Genomic DNA, 14,378 nt, shown 5'->3' with positions numbered 1-14,378 from the left:
AGGCACGGTGGCTCATGCCTGTAACCCAAGCACTTTGGGAGGCCAAGGCAGGCAGATAACCTGAGGCTGGGAGTTCAAGACCAGCCTGGCTAACATGGTGAAAACCCATCTACTAAAAATACAAAAATTAGCTGGGTGTGGTGGCACGCGCCTGTAATCCCAGCTACTAGGGAGGCTGAGGCACAAGAATCGCTTGAATCCTAGAGGTGGAGGTTGCAGTGAGCCGAGATCGCGCCATTGCACTCCAGCCTTGAGCAACAGAGTGAGAATTATACAAGATCAGGAATCAAAATGGATCTGATCCTCAACAAAAATAAACAGAAGCTAGAAGATAGCATAGCAAAGCTTTCAGAATTCTGAGGAAAAATTACTTCCAACTTAGAACTCTTAATCTAGCCAAACTATCAGTTAAGTCAGAGGGTAAAGATATTTTAGTTATGCAAAGCCTCAAAAAATTTACTTCTCAAACACTTTCTTAGGAAGCTGCTAGAAGATTTGCGTCACCACATGGGGATATAAAACAAGAAAAGATTTAGGAGACCGAAAATGAGGGATTCAATTAGAGAAAGAGATGGACAAAGGATATCTCCAAATTCAAGGTTAAGAAGGTCCCAAGATGAAGGCTTTCCATCAGGCATAGAGAGCAACTAGTCTAGATTGGAGCAAACCAGAAAGCTTACAGAGTGATTCCTCTAAAGAGATAGAATACCTGAAGTGTCTCAATGTGTTGAGGAGTTGTATTAGTGGTAATAGGAAACAAAGCAAACAAAAATTTTCGGGGAAAAAAATTTTCAGGAAAGGAAAAGCATCCATGGTATATTATATTGTTCAGCAGTGAATAGCATTACATAGTAATAAGAAAGTAAAAGCTGAATGCTAATCTAATGAAAAATTAGATATAACTGTATTGGGGAAATGGGGAGAATAGGAGGTAGGGAATGTTTAAAGAGAACTGAATCCTAATTTTCCATGATGGGGAGACAAAAACTGAAAAATCAGTGGTGGCCATATTACCTGTTATTTAGAGATACAGAGATAAATACAAAAAAGAATTAGTCAAAAGAATTGTTGCCAAGGTGAAGCAGGAAATGGGGAGGGGAAAGCAGAGAACTACCGTTTTTCTTGTAGAACTGCTCAACTCATTAAGATATAGGTATGTATAGCTCTGATTAAAATAAAAACTAAATTAGAGGGGAGAGAGCTAGAAATTGTGCTGTAGCAACAGAGACCTAGATTTATCTGGTTCTTCTATTTTCTAATTCTGTGCCTTATGCAACTTATTTACCCTTTTGAAGCTCAGTTTTGAAGTTCAGTTTCCTCCTCTGTAAAGGGCAGACAATATATGCTTCTGCAGAGGGAAGATTAAAAATGGAGTAGTTTTATGTAAAGCACCTGCAAATAGGTATTTGTTCCTACCCCAACCCCAGTGCTTCCTATGATCAAATAGGGAACCACCTTCTTCATTGTTGGGATGATTGCCATTCAAACAGAAGACTGAGATTGTCCTTCTGATCCATGACTCTTTGTACCTCTTTGAATTAAAGGCATGTCTTTGAGATCTATCTTGTCTCTCAACTATCTATAGATAGTTTGAGAATTTAAATAGAATTAGGATGATTAGAGTATTGATAGGGGGAACATCAAGTTAAAAATGTCATTGCTACTTTGTGGGAGATGGGCTATGGTGAGTCAAATTTCTCAACAAGAACTTCAGTGCAAATGCCATTAATAGAGAAAACATTTGTCATACAAGTTGATGAGTTGTGAAAGTTTTATGGAACCAAGATCAATAAAGTGCTGTTGCTCTGGGCCATCTGCCAAACTATCAAAATACCGTTATTTATTTATTTATTTGAGAAAGTCTTCTACCTTAGCAACTGCTATTTTTGTTCCTAAATTCTATATACTTCTTATAGAATAATTAAAAAAGCAGATCACTATGGGAAAAAAGGCAACTTTATGAAAGCCTGTTTCCCTTCGTTGGTGCATATTTGTATAGTGTTTTATAGTGCTTTCCAAACTATGACTTGACCCGCTATGGCAGTAATTTTAAATTTATCTTACATCTCCCCCCTGTACAAAATTAGATCCAGGAGTCTTGGACAGGGTTTGGTAATGTATTTTTTAAAACCACCATGGATGATTCTAATGTGCTGACAGGTTGTGAACCAATGTTCTATAACCTGACTCTACCCCAAGATTCTAAATTGGGAGAGATGGGGGAACAGAGGTCCATAGAAAGGTTAAATGACTTGTTTACTCTCTCCCATCACCAAGCCTGTCTAGACTGGACATGTATTGTGTACTTCAACTCTGATTTTTATCTTCAGTTGACTAGGCTTTTTAATTTAGAGAATCTAATCTAAATTGCCTTAACAGAGTAATTAGTACATTTTACACAAGATGTGGTCTAGTTAAAAATTTGGTTTGCAATCTTTATTTTATAGTGTCTTTTATTTTTTTCCAGAGACAAAAGGAAGTGAAACAGCAAATCTGAGTTTCTAATCAACTATTGCTTCCCAACAGTAGGGTGGCACAGCAAGTGTTAAGATTTACTAGGTCTGAATATTCATATTTGAGGTAAACTGGTGTGGCCTTGAAAAGGGTAGAAAGTTGGGTAATTTTGGCACAGATGCAAGTTTGAAATGTTGGTCTGTTGGGCTGCCCAGGGATTTTTGTAGGCTTCTCTTCAGGAATATTCAACAGTCTGAAGGAGAGAACTTGTTGCATGGTACTGGATTAAAAATATTAGATCTGGTTTTAAGCTAATATATTAAAGTCGTACCCTAAACATCTTCGGAATAACTGAAAATGGAGATCTGGAAATCTCTGAAACCTTATTTATTTTTTTATTCGAGTTCTCACAATTACTTCTAATAAAACAAGTTGTGACTTGCAAATCCAACAGCCTGTAGGTGTCCTCAGGGAAATTAAAAACAAGGGATATGAAGAGCTGTAGAGTCCTGTGCCAGTGGTTAAGAGCACAGAGTAAAGCTTTATAATTATGTAGGTTTTTGCCTGTTCCTATTTATCATTGGTAATGTTCGCAAGGCTAAATGGCTGCTCAGCTATTTTAAATGGTGATTTAAAGAGAAATTAGGCCCTTTTGTGAAAAGGTCCTCTATCTCTTGAAATTTCAACTCTTTTTTCATAGAAGAGCTCTCTTCCTCCATAGTGTTTTTTTCTGATATAGTAAATGACTCAGGGATAATGGAGGGGCAGCCAACCCATTAACTCATAAGATTTTAACTACTTCTCTTTCAAAACAACTTTACCATTTATGAATCTTGTGCAGCCTGTGACTTCTCTTACATTATTGTCTTGTGTTTCGGGGGACCTTTTTGAGATTACTGAAAATATTTTTTTTCAAACTTTTCTGTTTAAGACCAGAAGATAGATACAAACTCTACCACTCTTTTGAAAAATCATTAGTACTACCTTATTAATTATTTATAAATCTGGTAGAGTAGAAGATACTTAAGGAATATCTTGCATTCAAATACTCTGCCAGAGTCGTTTTTCCTGTTATTTAACAGCATATAAAGGTTAACAAAGCAGAGCATTAGATAACATTTCTACATCTTTTATTAATAGTCTTTTTACATAAAATAACAGACATAAACTGTCATACACTATTTTATGCATTTTCTAGTTTTCCTTCTGACCTCCTTCAAATAAATAATAAGTGGGCCTGTCCTCTTTTTTGGTTTATATTTGATAGGAAAAACATGTACATCTTGTGCTATAAGGTGGTGCAATAATGCATATTGCTTTTCTCTATTGTTTTCTTTTCAAAAATGTAGTTTTTTTTTTTTTTTTTTTTTTTTTTTTTTTTTTTTTTGGTAAAACGATTTTGGCCTAATTGGCCATCCAAGGATGTACTAGTATCAGGGGACATTAAAAACAAGTCTTCAAGAATACAAACAATAGGGAAGGCATAGTTAGTCTTCATTTTTTCCTATAGATAATTATATAGTTGTTGCTTTTTTCCTCTTTATTATGATGTCTTTTCTAGCACTGTTGTCCAAAATTGGATTCAGTATCTTCCCTCTCCTGAAAATTTTGTTTCTGTCTCTTTATGTCTGGCTATCACCACTTTCTACTGGGTGTTGTGAAAAATAATGGCTGGTGAACCATCTGCAACAAAATCACCTGAGGCACTGTGCTAGTTAGAATGTAGATTCCGAGGTCCCATTTCAGGCCAACTGATTTGCAGTCACAGGTACCTGAGTTGCTGCCCTCTTGTCTATTGTGCACATCCAGTTGGCCATCAAATCCTGTTAATTCTACTCTTGAAATGTCTGTTGAATCCACTCATCTTTATTTCCCCCGCTCTAATTCAAGCCCTCATCTTTTACCTGGAATACAGCAATAGTTGCCTGTGGTGTAGCGTCACTTTGTCTCCCTCACTAGTTTGTAGTCTGTGTTATCTGTTCTGTCTTTCTAAAATATGTCTATCATCTCCTTGAAAACCTCTCATTACTCCTTGTGTCAACATGTTAAGGACTAAATTTCTTAGAGTGACATTTGAGGTCTGCTATAGTCTAGCCATAACTGAGTCTGCTGCATGTGGTTTATGTGGTCAGTGTACTCTACAGCTCTATGGGATGCCATTCCAATCATGGTCTTTACGTATGGTCTTCCCTAGGATTTTTGTAGTACAGCACAGTCATATGTGCTGACCCTGACTGTAGCTCATTTTGGCACCCTCACCTCTGTATCATCTCTGCACACATGCTAGACTTGCATAAACAGAATACTCACTGTCATCACTAAATGCACCATACTAACGACTCCTCAGGGCCTCTGCTCTTTCAGAATGAATGTACTTTTCCCATTCATTCTCTACTTGTTGAAACTCTTCTCATCTTTTGGGAGCTGGTTTAAGTGTCAGATCCTCTGTGAAGCCTTCCACAATCCTTCTTATTTTAATTCTTCCTTCTATTGAGCCTTTATCTTGTTTATACCTTTTGCTTAACAGTTTTCTTCTTCTTTTTAGGTAAAACTTTGAATGAAATGCGTAAATCTCTAGTGAACCATTGGGGGAGGTCCTACAAATGCTTATACCTGTGCTACCCAGACCTCTATGAAGATGTGCCCAGACCTTTTTTTTTAAACATTTGTAATTGACCTTTTGGCTAATTATTTTCATGTGTGTCTGCCTCACTCCATTATAAGCTTTAATTGGAGAAAAAGGCAAAGACCATGACTGTTTTTTTGTTTCCCAGGGAGAAAAGGAGTGCCTACTGTGTGTTCAACACTGAACCAGTCTTGAACATTGTACCAATCAGGATACAGCTCAGTTAGTTCCTCCTTTAGAGACCCACAAAGCAGTAGTTAAACGTGTTGCCTGCATCACAGTGTTCTAGGTGGCTTGTCACCATAACATTCCATCCAACTGGGAAAGAGAAAAAGGTGAAAGGGAAAACTTGTTATGGAAGTTACACCCATTTGCCAATGACTAGCACATAGTCACATGACCACACGAGCTAAAAATCAGAAGTGTTAGTACTATAAGAGAAGGGGAGAATGGATATTGAGGAACAAATAACATCTTTTGTATATGATCTCACTTAAATTTTACTTTTTACTGTATATATGGTCTCAATTTTTATTGTAACCCTACAAACTATGTATGATATGCAAACTGATGTGCATAGTTCAGTAAATGGCTAGGAAATTGCAGATCTTGGGTCTGAATTTAAAGCCTGTATTTTTTTTTCACTCAGTAAAGTGTTTAGGAGGAAATATATAAACGTTATTGAATAAACAAAAGTCACAGTAATTTTCACAGTATTATTTGTAATCACGTATTTTTCATATCACATATTTTTATAGTATCATATCATCTCTTTACTTCCAGGACACTCTATATAACTTTACTCCTTGCTTCTCACCATTCTGAAATGAAATGCCCTAGCAACTGGTTTGCAATCAAGGCTTAATTTGTAACATAAATTAAGACAAAGCACCTACTCTTTTTAAATATATGATATCATTTATGAGCAAAAGTTTTTGTGCTCTGTATAGTTTGGTAATGCTATACAATTATAAAGTTAAAGGAAACTCTATTATCCAAACTCTTTGTCTTAATAACAAAGAAAATCAAGGCTGTAGAACTTACCTTTTCTTTCATTTCCACCCCTAGTTGCTTTCAGGCATCATGGGAAAAGCTTTAGCCTGATCTGTCATGTTTATAGTAACCATCATTGTTATGCTTAAGAATTGTCTCAGGTTTGTATGGTTGTCCTGATCAGGACAATCAACCTGAGCAATGCATAAGAAATGCATATAATCCTGGCCTGTTTTAGTAAAGAATTGATGTTATTTAATATTAAAAACATCCTTATCGCAGTGGGAAACCTGTTTGAAAAAGGATGACTGCCATTTGATAATTAAATAAAAGGAATGGGTAAGATCATTCCCACCTATATTTCAAAACCCTATTCAAATACCACCTACCTCTCAAAGCCTTTCCTAAACTTCATAAATAGATGAACTTTCCTCTCCAAACTCTATAGCCTTTTGGATATCTTAAGATATTCACCTACTGTATGCTTCAAGTTACAGTTAATGGTACCTTCATGGGAGGAGATTTCATGTCTGTTTTGTTCTCACAGCATCAGTGGTATCCAGCACACTTCTGCTCATAGTTGGCACAAAATATTTTATCAAATAAGCATATTAACCATAACACCCTGGGAGAGCACTTTGCAGCTGGCTTTAATGAACAATCCTTGAACTAAGAATTTTAAAGATTTAATCTAGTTCATAACACAGCTTTATAGCTATAGATAAGTCATTTAAGCCTTCTGAGCCTTATCAGTCAAACAGGAATATTAATATGTAATAGGAAATGAAGAATTGGTGAAAATACTTTGTGAAAGAAACATAACTTTAAGATAGTACTATATTTGAATCCCTTGCTGTTCCCCATATGGTGCCTTACACATAGTAAGCCAGCAAATACTTTGTTCTAATTGAAGGGTAATGGGATATATTTTATTAAAATCAAAGCTTTGTTAGGGCTGGGAAGCTTTACCAAAGGAAGGGAAAATTATCTTTCTTGCTCATGCTGCCTCTCCTACTCCAGGACAGTTTCATTATTGAACCAAGGGATCAATGAAAGAGGAAGCAGGGATTTTCTTGGTATTTCTTCATGGACAGGCACACCATGGTCAATCACTGGGCTGGATAGGTGGGACAAGAACCTGCTGCCCTCAGTTTTGCTTTTCTGAACCACTGGTCTGGGTAGGAAAAAAGGAATTACTGCTAGAGGGACAACAGTGGGTAGATGAGAGTATCCACGCTCCAGAAGAATTGCAGGGGACAAGATTGGGATGGTGATTTGCATTGAGCTAACCCTGCTACCTTCTGGGATTTCAGAATTTTTTTCTCATGTAATGGAAGGAAACCAGCAAACCAAATCCAGAAATAAAGCGAAACCCTAACTACAAGAATGTTTTCAAGGGAGAGGTTGCTGTAGCAGTCTCCTGGGTTTGGAGAATGAGCTTAACCATGAGATTTAGGTTTGAGCATGTTTACTATAAATATAAAACATTCTCCTGGAGTCTGGCAAATATTGCGGAAGGGGTACTGAAATGTAATTGAAATGTAGCTGCCTCTTAAATTAATTTTATACTTAACAAATGCTAAAAATAAATAAACAAGTGGCTTTAAAGTTCAGGGTGTTAATATTTGAAATCTGTCCATTTTAATTAGCCGAGTCCCAGAGACTTTCCTTTTACTCTGGTCAGTGTTGCTCATCTAACACCTAATTCCCTTCTTGGTTGTGAAATAGGAATTAAAAGTTTATCATTTACTTATTTGTGTCAACCTGGAACTTATTTCTTCAGCATACATTCTTATTTCAGGAAATAGGACGCATCTGTGTGGAATTTACTCAGTAGCTCCTCTCTTAGTGACATTTGTGTAATCTAATGCAAGGACCTGAAGTGATGGCTCCACATGATTTACCTGCATACGATGCAGCTATTTTTAGTGCTGCATTTATGTTTTTAAAAACAAGAATGCATCTTGTTGATGGAACAGACATGCATTTTTAACTCATAAACTCAAGAACTGTAGAACAAGGAAGTTTCTTAGAAATTGAGTCCAAACACCTTTTTGTACTGAAGAAAAGGAAACTTTGGTCCCAAAAAATTTAGTGGCCCTTAACTAAGGGTCAGTCAGTAATAGAACAAAGCAAGGAACTAGATGGATTTCCAGTTCAAGGCTCTTATTTGTCCCAGATCTAAAAGTACAGGTGTGGTTTACATTGACAATTTTTCATGACATGCAGCTTTTTAAGGCTTTTTAACTTAGCCACTGAGCTACTTAAAACCTCTAACTTCTGTATTAGTATATTATAGTATATTATAGTCCCTGTGACTGCCTATACTTACTTTTTCTTTCCTCTTTGCATATTTATTTTTAATCTCATGTATTTTTTATAAGTAGCCTTAGTATGTTTTTGAATGAAGCAGTGTCTAAAATACTCAAAATGGTGCTTTTTATTAATGCTAATTGCTTATGTTTCCATATTGTCTATGTCTGGGCAGAGATCCTAGCAATGTTAATTATCCTAACAAGATTTCAACTTTTTCATCTATCAGAGACAGCAGTAGAAACTAACTTCCTAAGTGGAATGCATAGAATTGCCATTTCTTCAGTTTTTCAGAAAGTAATGACATTGTTATCCAAAACCCTGGAATTGTTTTTATTCCAGGTAAATTACTTAAATGTAAATTACTTAAAATGTATCTAGTATCTTAAAATGAAAGACTTTGGCTGAAAGATTACTTGCATGTGGGTATTTAAAAGAACATTGTGATTTATGATCAGTTGATTTTTGGCAAGGGTGCCAAGGCTATTCAGTGGGAAAAGAATAACCCTTTCAACAAATAGTGCCAGGGCAATCGGCTAACCTCATGCAAAAGAATGAATCTGGACCCCTACCTCACACCTTATACAACATTAACTCACTATGGATCAAAGACTTTAATATAAATTATAAACTTATTAAAAAGAAACAGTTGAAAATCTTCATGACCCTGGATTAGGCAACAGTTCCTTAGATATGACACCAATAGTACAAACAACAAAAGAAAAAATAGGTAAATTGGACTGTATTAAAATTAAAGACATTGTGTGTCAGAGGACACTATCAAGAAGTAAAAAGACATCTACAGAATGGGAGAAAATACTTACAAATCGTATTGGATAACAGTCTAGTTTCTAGAAAATATAAAGAACTTTTAAAATTTAACAATAAAAAGAGAAATAACCCACTTACTACAAGTGGACACAGGATTTGAATGGATACATTGCCAGAGATACACAAATGGCCAATAAGCTCATGGAAAGATGCTCGTCATTAGGGAACTGCAAATCAAAACCTTGATAGGGTACCCCTTCACACCCACTAGGATGGCTGTAATTTTTTAAATGGACTATAAGAAGTATTGGTGTGAATGTGGAGAAATTGGAACCCTTATACATTGCTAGTGGAAATGTAGAATTGTACAGCTTCTGTGGAAACTGGCAGTTCCTCAAAAAGTTAAACATAGAATTACCATATGACTCAGCAGTTTCACTTCTAGGTGTATATCTGAAAATACTGAAAACGTGTTCACACAAAAATGTATACACAGATGTGCACAGTAGCCTTATTCATAGTAGCCAAAAGGTGGAAACAACTCAAATGTCCATCAACTGAGGAATAAACAACATGTTGCATATCCATACAATGGAATATTATTTAGCCATAAAAAGGAGTCAAGTACTGTTACATGCTACATCATGGATGAACCTCAGAAACATTATTCTTTCTGAAAGAAGCCAGACACAAAAAGCGTGTATTGTATTATTCCATTTATATGCAGTGTTAAAAATAGGCAAATTCATAGAGACAAAAAAAAAAGATTAATGGTTACCAGGAGATGGGGGAAGAGGAGGATTGGGACTAACTTAATAGGTATGGACTGTTTTCGGGAGGGTGATTAAAATATTCCAGAATTAGATGATGGTGATGATTGCGTAACATAATGAATATTCTAAAAAATACCAAACAGTACACTTTAAAATAGTGGATTTTATACTATATAAATTGTATCTCAATTGAAAATGTGAAAATTTTAAAAGTGTGCCTAAAGATGTAACAAAAGATATTAGGACAGATTAGAGACTGAAATTTTGAAGAATTTTCAGAAATATGAAATAATTTGGTACCCAATATAACTGATAGAGAACTTTGTCTAGTCTGTGGCTTTTAGAGGATTAACAGAAAGGTCCTGTGTTGTGGTTTTTACAGTTGGACAGGAAGAATCGGAGTCATTAGTTAGCCTTCTGCTCAGAGCAAAGGAATGTCATTAAGAGATGTTATGCAAACTGAGATTATAAAACCAAATTACCTCCACTGAGCAAATCACCTGTATTCAGAAACAGCAGGGAAGTTAGAAAACTAATAGGTATTGGGGGTAGGACTGAAGGGATGTAATTTTTCTTTTTTAATGTACAATGCAACAGCAACTCTCCCTAGATTTTGTGCTAAAATAAGAACATTTTCACACATTTTAATTGCTCTGTGATAACAACAGTGTGAACTCCATCCACAAACATTTATTATCTATTTAATTTTGCTCTAATTTCAGTGTAGCAAGAATTCACCTCGTAAGTGGGAATAAGAGTCCATTTAGTAAAACGAAATCTCTTCCCACATTGCTGATCCTATTGTACATTTCCATAATAAAGAATTTAAAATGGCCTTTTATATTTTCTCATTTTTAGGTTAAGTTTATAGATTACTATTCTCAAAGTAGCATCTTCCTGAACTGGAACCCCACTTGCTCCTTGAACATTAGAATAAAAATATTTAAAAATTGTAGAACTTAAGGTTTCATAAGATTTCTAGTCAGGATTTTAAATGAGACTTATGTTTAGTATTTGGTGCTATAATGTTTGTGGTAAACCTTATAGAACTATCTTTAAGGTACATTTTTAAAATGAGATTTATGTAACTTAGTAATTATCTAAATTGTTCTCATTATTTTGCAGACCTGTCATTTACTCCATCCTTTATAGTGATGCTACAGGACGAAGAGGAATGGATAAAAACATTGGCGAGCAACTCAATAAAGCATATGAAGCCTTCCGGCAGGCATGCATGGATAGAGATTCTGCAGTGAAAGAATTACAGCAAAAGGTGTGTGGTTCTGGTTTTGAAAGTTATTCTTTATCTTGGTACATGGAATTTTAGAGCCTTTTGCATCAAAAATGTTATATTGTCAGAAATTGTCCTGAAGAGCTATAATTACAGAAATGCAGGTATATATTAATGGATGAAATTTGAGGTTTTTGTTTGTTATTTTTTTAAAAATATTGCCACCCATAGGAAGAGTTGATTTCATGGGCTCCTTTTCAGGTGATTGTGGAAGATTGTGAATGTTGTCTTCCATAAATAATTTTAAAATATCAGTATTTATAAATAAGGAGGAAATAACTATAAAAACAGTTTTATGACAAAGTTAGAAGTATCACTGTCTCCGTTTGTTTGGTTTTGGTAGTTTTTACGTTGTTATTTGGCTGGCAGGAAAACTTCAAATCTTAAAATATTCAAGAACAAAATTTGTTATTAATTTATAATACTCTTCCATTCTTTATAACAGTTAAAAGTAGACTATTTCAGTGAAATCTTTAATGACTTACTAAAAGTTTCAGCTTTTAAAATTATCCCTGTACACATAACGTTTCTTTTTAGTACTTTTAGTTTCAGAAGAAAGTAAATTGGAGGAAAGGCATATCTAGGCAAAACTTACTTAACCTCATAGTTCTTAAGCACATGTCTGTTACTGGTTCATGATGAGATTTTTCACTGATCTGTAGCAAAATGAGAAAAATAAGGCTAATTATTAAACTTCTCCTAATGCTACATTTATTTCATTTAAAATTCTGCCTTCTATTCTGATGTTATGCTCAATGTTTCCATATGGTCAGAGTAAAGAGCAGAATTTTATTAACATATACTTTTGTGAAATATGATGATAGGATCCTCTCCTTGTTTATTATCTTTACATAGTAGTGTTTCAGAAGTCTCCGATTTCACCTACACGTTCTGTGATTCCCCAGAAGGATTCGTACAACTCAACATTCAATCATACTCATAGCTAAGATTTATTACAGTGACATAGTAAAGATATATAGCCAGATTATTAATGGAAAAAGACATCAGGAGGAGTCTAGAGGAATCCATGTTTTTCAGACTTCCCTATACACCTGTCCTTCAACTTAAAATTCAGTAACGTATGTAGTACATCAGGAACTCCATTTTAGTTTCAGAGTTCAGGGTTTTTATTTTCTTAATTGAGGATTGATCACGTTGGCACCTTCTTGTCAACCAAAATTCCAGACTTTCTCAAAAGGAAAGGTGTTCATCGTAAATCTCATTTTACGGTCTTAAGTAGGCTGGCACAGCAGGCACAACATTATCATTTAGGAAAGGTTTTCAAAAGACAGGTTCCCAGATGCCAGCTGTATTAGTCCATTCTCACACTGCTATAAAGAACTACTTGATGGCCATGTGTGGTGGTTTGCGCCTGTAATCCCAGCACTTCGGGAGGCTGAGGTAGGCGGATCACCTGAGGTCAGGGGTTTGAGAACAGCCTGACCAATATGGTGAAACCCCATCTCTATTGAAAATACAAAATTAGCCGGGCATGGTGGCACGTGCCTGTAATCCCAGCTGCTCGGGAGGCTAAGGCAGGAGAATCACTTGAACCTGGAGGCAGAAGTTGCAGTGCGCTGAGATTTATGAAGAAAAGAGGTTTAATTGACCTACAGTTCCACAAGCTTAACAGGCAGCATGACTGGGAGGCCTCAGGAAACTTACAATCATGGCAGAAGGCGAAGGAGAACCAAGCACCTTCTTCACAAGGTGGCAGGAGAGAGAGCGCAAGGGGGGGATGTGCCACACTTTTAGCATCAAATCTCATGAGAACTCACTCACTATCACAAGAATAGCATGGGGAAAATCCACCTCCATGATCCAGTCACTTCCCACCAGGTCCCTCCCCCAACATTGGGAATTACAATTCAGCGTGGGTACACAGAGCCAAACCACATCACTAGCCCAGGGTAAACTTTTCTGAAGATAACAGCCTCAGGCCTGCTATGTTAAATTACTTCTGCACAGGCAGTTGAAAGTGAGGGATCTTATGTTGGTTTTCTCAATTAAAAAAAAAATTACTAGCCTGTGAAACTCTGAAGTCTAATACGCTAATATTTTGGAAAAAGTCTCGAACTTTGCTTTTCCTCTATCTCACACCACAACAATAATCATCAACATAGAAGAAGAGAAAAGGAGAAGGTCAGAGAATTGAAGTATAGAATTTGGATTTTTTTTTTCCCATTCAGGTTTAAGGCATAACCATTTTTGTTAAAAAAAAAAAAACCAAAAACAAAAATCCTCTCAGCATTTATTCTTCTTATTTTGTGATTAGGTTCATTAAGAAAACTTGACATTTGTGACGAAATGTGTGTGTGTTTCTCCCCCCCATATTAAGGAGTGGACACCAGCTAGATGTCCTCCAATTCAGTTTCAACACCATCTACTCAGAGATAGCATCAGATCCCACAAGTAAAGGGCTCAGTCCCACAAGACCACCCTCTCCCCTCCCCAAGTTGCAAGTCCCGGCCTCCAGAACTTCTAACCGACTAGTTTCCAGTTCGAGTTCCCACAACCCCCTCTTTGCGTTTGATTAATTTGCTAGAGTGGCTCACAGAACTCAGGGGAACCAATACTTACTTTTACCAGTTTATTTTGAAGGATATTTTACAGGATATTAACATCCAAATGAAGAGACATAGGGTGAGGTCTGAAAGGGTCCCAAGTACGGGAGCTTCTGTCTTCGTGGAGTTGGAGTGCACTACCCTCCCAACACGTGGATGAGTTCTTCATCTTTCTGTCAGCTTCCACATGTTCAGCTCCCCAGAAGTTCCCTGAACCCTGTCCTTTGGGGCTTCTATGAGGCTTCATTGATTGTCCATGATTAACGTGACTGCACAAAAAGGGTATGATTTAAATCCAGCAAGTCCTGTCTGTTCAGATTCTTCTTGGTCATTCTGTGCAGCATTCCTTCCTCCAGAGTATGCAGCAGGACCCTCTCTGGAAAGAAGGTCTGATGACCCATAGTCTAAATATTAAGAGTCCTGTCTTCAGCAAGTGAGAGCAGGGCAGGAGAAGGTTAGAGAGAGAGAGAGAGAGACTGTTTCCTGAGGCCTGCTTCCAAGGCCTGAAGCACCGCAACATTGTAACAAAAGACTATAACGAGTTGTGGGAGTTAGGAGCTAGGAACCATGGACAAAAACCTAATCATAATGCC

The 14,378-nt window shown here is 36.5% G+C and overlaps 1 protein-coding gene across 3 annotated transcripts in view; it reads left to right on the top strand.

Moving 5' to 3' along the window:
- Nucleotides 1–14,378, top strand: part of TANK (TRAF family member associated NFKB activator) — an 898,382-nt gene that overhangs the window by 830,459 nt on the left and 53,545 nt on the right. For all 3 annotated transcript variants that reach the window (XM_050752276.1, XM_050752275.1, XM_050752277.1), the window contains one exon: nucleotides 11,056–11,203. In XM_050752276.1, coding sequence (XP_050608233.1) covers nucleotides 11,105–11,203 — 99 coding nt within the window. In that variant the 5' untranslated portion in view covers nucleotides 11,056–11,104. The remainder of the gene's footprint in view (nucleotides 1–11,055; nucleotides 11,204–14,378) is intronic.

Source organism: Macaca thibetana, chromosome 12 (genome assembly GCF_024542745.1).
Source record: "Macaca thibetana thibetana isolate TM-01 chromosome 12, ASM2454274v1, whole genome shotgun sequence".
In the NCBI taxonomy this organism is placed as follows: domain Eukaryota; kingdom Metazoa; phylum Chordata; class Mammalia; order Primates; family Cercopithecidae; genus Macaca; species Macaca thibetana.
This window is presented reverse-complemented; position numbering and strand designations above follow the sequence as displayed.